This window comes from Nematolebias whitei, chromosome 1 (genome assembly GCF_014905685.2).
Source record: "Nematolebias whitei isolate Nwh7 chromosome 1, NemWhi1, whole genome shotgun sequence".
Lineage (NCBI taxonomy): Eukaryota > Metazoa > Chordata > Actinopteri > Cyprinodontiformes > Rivulidae > Nematolebias > Nematolebias whitei.
Window position 1 is genome coordinate 70,786,331 of NC_056498.1, and position 6,107 is coordinate 70,792,437.

The 6,107-nt window shown below is 39.7% G+C and overlaps 1 protein-coding gene across 1 annotated transcript in view; it reads left to right on the top strand.

Annotated features, from left to right (window-relative positions):
* The window catches only part of ubr2 (ubiquitin protein ligase E3 component n-recognin 2), a 58,895-nt gene that overhangs the window by 12,686 nt on the left and 40,102 nt on the right, over positions 1-6,107 (top strand). Inside the window, 5 exon segments of the mRNA XM_037687239.1 lie at positions 1,745-1,807; positions 3,330-3,450; positions 3,521-3,628; positions 3,701-3,789; positions 4,935-5,033. Of these exon segments, the coding sequence (XP_037543167.1) occupies positions 1,745-1,807; positions 3,330-3,450; positions 3,521-3,628; positions 3,701-3,789; positions 4,935-5,033 (480 nt within the window).

Here is a 6,107-nt window from a genome sequence, read left to right on the forward strand (position 1 = left end):
CAGTACTACAGTCAGTAATACAGACTTTACCACACTCAGTACTACAGGAAGTAGTTTCAGCAGAATATCTTATTCCATGCAATAGAGCTAAAAAGTTTTTAACGAACACATCTTATTTGTTCTGTTGTGTTTTCATGAGGGAGAATTTGAAATGATGACTTCTCTGTTTGAGCCGATGGTTCTGATCCAAAAAAACGTTCAATACAAATGGTTCTGATCAGAACATCATTTTATGTTCAAAATAATTTTAGGCCAGAATTTACAGGAACGTTTATGGGGTCAGAACACTCAAAATAAACGTGTATGTAAAGACAGACATTTGTGTGTAGAAGTCAGTAGTTGTGCATAACTAGAATTTGTGCATGTATAATTAATTTATAAAAATACAATTAAAAAAGTTACAACTTCACAAACTTACGAATACTAAGTTCAAGTTTGGTTTTATTTTTTAAGAATACAAAGAACTATGACCATTTGTGAATATGATTTGTGTCCATGTTGAGAATATAAATTTACTACTGTGATCTTACGTCACAGGGTCATAGGCTGGTTAATCGAACACAGAACACATCGATATGTAAATAGGCCTGTCGCAATAAACAATAAATCAATCGTATGATAAATGAATATTATCAACTTCATTTTCATTTATCGGCTTTATCGTTTCTTCGTGTCTCTCTCTTTCTACTGACGACACTGGATGACAAAAGGCTCAAATCCGGTGCTCTTCACTGACCCCTCCCTTTCTTTTTTCTCTTTAAAATCCGTTTTAACGATCCAAAATTGCGTTTTTGGATCATTAAAAGCAGCTAAACTGAGAAGCTAAGCTAAGAGCTAAGCTAACAGGCTGACCTCGGGGAAAAAAATCTTCGTCTTGTTGAAGCTCCAAAATTCACGGTTGAAACTTGTGCCTTTGTGTAAAAGTTGTTTTTCTCTGAGAAAAAAAAAAAGCCGAGAACTTGTTTACTAATTTTTTATTAAAAGCTTTGTGTGAAACATGCTATGCTAAAGAGCTCAAACCACACCGAACGTCCACCATTTTGAGAACCAATTAACAGGAAGGAGAGACAGCCCATGTCACGTCAAGGAGCCTCCCTCCCATTTTTCTTAAAGAGACACGCTGCTCGCTCCCTCACTATCCATCCTTTGGTTCAAACTGTCTTATACTGCCATCATGTGGTCACAAAAGGTACTACACACAAAAATTTCCAACATTTCTTCTTAAATTTGACAATTACTAATTATTGTCAAATTTCAAACAATATTATCATTAATCGCAATAATTTCTGAGACAATTAATCGCCCAGCAAAATTTGTTATTGTAACAGGGCCTATGTGTGAAAAGTTCGGCCGGGCGTTGTCTTGAGAAGGGGTGGACGAAGCTACTCTGAGAACAAAATTACATGATTTTCATTACAACTGCGTCAAAGAGACGATTTCTCAGCTTTGGCTGGAGTATGCAGGGCAGGGCCCTTTACAGCTCATTTAGGAGGAGACTAATGAGAGCATAGGCATAAGGTTAAAAATTTTTAACAATTGTTTTTGATTGATGACTTGTTTTTGTGATTCTTTGAGCAAATAATCAAAATCAAAAGTACAGCTTTAACGTCATAGCTCTGCTACAAACAGTTTTACAATTGTACAATTTAATTTGGTTCCGTCAGAATGTGAACCAGCAGAGTATTAATGCTATCTGCTGCTCTGTTTATTTGTATCTGTGAGTTTTTGTCTTTTGTGTTTGCAGGGTAGGAAGTCGGTTCAGTACGGGGACTTTCAATTTTGCGACCAGGCCAAGTCCATCATTGTTGTAAGTCACTGATCTGAGACCAGCAGCAGTGTGTGTTAAACTGTGCACATGCATGAAACAATGGCAATGATAAAAGCACAATTGGCTGTGGTTGTGTGGGCAGAACCACAAAGCTCCATCTGGATATTACTCTCAGAGTTTTGTTCTCTGATCCAGAGTGTATAAAACTACCTGAAGGCTTTCCCTGAAAAAGATCTTGCCTTGATGGGAACGTGTTGTTCTAAAACCTGTATATCAATCAACCTTTATTTATACAGGTAAATCCCATTGAGCCTCGAGGACTCATTTACAAGAGAGACCTGATATATATAGAAACGTATATACGTTTCTACATTGATTTCCAGATGTGTAAGCTGCCCATGTCAGAGACACTAACGCATCCCTGTGCCAGCAGAGAGGCAGGCATTTGAACTGTGCGCTGACAACAGGCTGGATGGTCCTCCTCGTTAGTATGGTGGATGTGATGTATCTGCTTTCTAAAAAGAATTTCAGATTTGGATTCACCTGACCATAGAACAATTTTCCACTTTGCCTCAGTCCATTTTAAATGACCTTTGGTCCAAAGAAGACAGGGGTGTTCACATATGGCTTTTTCTGTGCATGGTAGAACTTCAGCTGGCATTTGTGGATGATACATGAAACTTTGTTTACAGACAGTTGATTGTGGAGGAGACGGCACGGTGGTAGAGCTGTTGCTTCTCAGCGAGAAGGTTGCCGGATCTAATCCCAGCCAGAGGCCTATCTGTGTGGAGTTTGCATGTTCTCTTTGTGCATGCATGGATTTTCTCTGAGTACTCCAGTTTCCTCCTACAGACCAAAAACATGCATGTTAGACTTATTGGTAACTCTAAATTGTCTCTTAAGTGTGAGTGAGAGAGTGAATGGTTGTTTGTCTTGTTTGTCTCTGTGTCCCTGTGATGGACTGGAGATCTGTCAGTGTCCCCCGCCTGTCACACTGGATATGGGCACCAGTGACCACTGTGACCTGACAAAAGAAGAAGCTAAGCTAAGAAGATAATGGATGGATGGTTTGTGGAGCAGTTCTTGAGCCCATGCAGTGGCGTCCAGAACAGAATCAGACATGTTTTTCATGCAGTGTCCCCTGAGGGCCTGAACATCATGACCATCCAAAATTGACTTTCAGCCTTGTCCTTTGAGCTCAGAGGTGTCTCCAGATACATTAAATCTTCTGAGGAAGATATATTTAGACAGTTTGCCACAGTCTGGTTAACCTCTGCCCATCTTTACTTCTGAAAAATTCAGCCTGTCTAAAATGCTTTTCGTTATACCCAGTCTGCTTACTGCCCTTTGGAAAATTCACCTGATTAGTTTTAAAATGCTCCTCCAGTTGTTTCTGATTTGTATCACTTTTACAACCTTTTGCTGCTCCTGTCCCAACAGTTTTGGACTTGAGTTTGTACTTGTGGATATTATTTAGATCCATTTTCCACTAAGACTCTGGTTCTGGGTACATTCATGTGGTTATAAAATTCAATGACCCCTGAATTTCCTCCTCCCTCAGAGGAACACCAGCCGCCAGTCGAAGCCCCTGCGGGTTCAGGTGATGCACTCGTCTGTCGTGGCACATCAGTGTTTCGCTCTGAAGGCTCTTACTTGGCTGGGACAGATCATTCAGCACTCTGGTATGTTTGGACTTCATTACCCTCAATCCCCTGCTCAGTTTGTTCCTGCTGACCCTCAGCTCTGGTTCAGGTGGCCTGAGGAGGATCCTGTGCCAGGTGGGCCTACAGAAAGGTCCAGAAGGAGAGAACTCCTCGCTGGTGGACCGCTTGATGCTGAACGACTCCAAGATGTGGAAAGGTGACTGATAGATTATAGGTCATGAGTTTCTGATAAGAAGAGGTCAGGATCATAATCTGTGTGTATCTGCAGGAGCCAGGAACATTTACCATCAGCTACTGATGAATAGCCTCCTCATGGATCTCAAGTACAAGAAGTGCTTTGCCATCCAGTTCGCTAAGGTACCCAGTACTCCTAAGACTTGATCCCATCTGGAACCTGCAGCTGGTTCAAACTGCAGCCTCAACATAAACCTTACATGGACCTTGCACGCTACAACTAGATTTACAGGCCAGGTGGTTCCCATCTATAGTCTGATAAGCTGAGAAAGTGTTTTTTTTTGTGGGAAGATAATTAGACCTGAGATTATTATTTTTATAGTTGGTTATCTGTCTGGCAGCAGTGACCTCTCATAAACTGAGTTTTTCTTGTGGAATTTACCGGTAGATACAGATGTGGCCAGATGTGATTTTACCCTTTTGTCGTTCCCTGTCGCAGAACGAAGCTGTCCACAGCTGTTCTAAAAATCAACTAATAAAAATTTTATTTTTATTTTTTTACCTTTCCAAAATTTTTGGTTCAACCAAATTATTTTCAAAAGCTAATGAAACTGGTCTTGACAAAAAGGATGGTACCCCAGAAAAGACTGAAACAGTTTGCCCATAGGGACATGATGCGTCCTGTAATCAGCATCACGGGTGTCTTCAATCAGTCGTGTTTATTTACAGGGTGAAAAGTTGTCACTGTGCAGAATGGACCCTTCAAACCTGAGAGAGCTGGAGCACTTTGCTCAGAAGGAGCAAAAATAGCTGTGGACAGATGCAGACATCTCTGAGTCACAGATTAAGCTTTTTGACTCAAAAGTTGTTCAACAAAATATTAAATAAAGGTACTATTCCTTTTTTTAATCCAGGCTGCCTGTTTCATTATTTTATTTTTTTAAATATTCAGCCAAAAATAGAAAATGATGTTTTTATTAATTGATTTTAAGTCATTTTTTTCTTATAACTTTTGTCAGTTTCAAGTGCAAAGGTCTCGTACTCCTGAGGCTGGAGGTTCAAGTCTAGGTTGCATCAGGAGGGGCATCCGACGTTAAACAATTGTCAATTTTTCTTGCAAGTTAGCTTTCTGTGGCAAACCCTGCAGATGGGAGAAATAAATTAAAAAAAAAAACTTTTGTCATTTTTATGTTATTGTGGGGTTTTTTTTTTCTTTACCAAAGGGTAAAAACAAATTTGACCACATTTGTGTTTAACCCTGAGATCAGGTTTGGTATATTTAGTTATTTCCCTGGCAGCAGTGACCTCTGACCCCACTTCCTCTACAGAACTACAGGCGGCTGCAGACAGATTTTATGGAGGACGATCATGAGCGATTGGTATCGGTGACGTCGTTCTCTGTTCAATTCTTCACCGTGCCAACCATGGTGAGTGGTCCTCCTGTTCTTGCATTGCACCCCCACACACCTGTCCCTCTCTGTCCCCTCCCCCCACTGGTCGAAGTCCACCAGTTTGTGTGACATCATCAACCCTGTGTGCTGGGTGAAACTGGCTCTTTGACTTAAATCTGACAGGTTTGAAAAAGCTGAAGATTTCATGTGACACATGTACAGAGCTGGTATTTATTTATCTGGGCTAATAGTGACCAGAATGTGATGATAGTCAGTTTGACTTGCAACTGAGGAGAACTTCATCACACAGGTGAGAATGAGGAACATGTAAACATCATACTAAAAATGTTTAACTTGATAAGTGAATTTTACATTTCCTTTTGTTTTGTAATGACCCAAAAGTTTCTGTCAGTTTGTTAAACTGGACTCAAAGTGCAAACTGGAAGGAAAGTTGTAAATAAAAACAATGTGTATACAAAACTATAAATATAAAACACAAGTATGCCTGTCAATAATGACTTGTTGAGCTATGAATATAAAACTGACAAACCTGTAAATATAAAACATTAATTACAATGTAAATATAAAACACTTGCAAAACTGTACACATATAAAAAAAGTTGTTTTTTTAATTTAAAACTAATATGGTCTGTAAATACAAAACACTGTTATAATAAAATATAAGCTGTAATATTTTAATAATAACACATTACCCATAAATATAAAACACTGTAAAAAAAAAATAAAAATTAAAAAATAATTTTTCATTTTGTTAGTTTGTTGGTTCTCCGGGTACTCCGATTTCCTCCCACAGACCAAAAACATCATGTTAGACTGATTGGTAACTAAGTTGTACCTAGGTGAGAGTGAGAGAATGAATGGTTGTTTGTCTCGTTTGTCTCTATGTGTCCCTGTGATGAACTGGAGACCTGTCCAGGGTGTCCCCCGCCCCTTGCACAGTGATTGCTGGACATGGGCACCGGCGACCCCCATGACCCAAAATGGAAGAAGCGGGTAAACATAATGGATGGATGGATGGATGGATGGATGGATGGATGGATGGATGGATGGATGGATGGATGGATGAACAAATGGATGGATGGATGGATG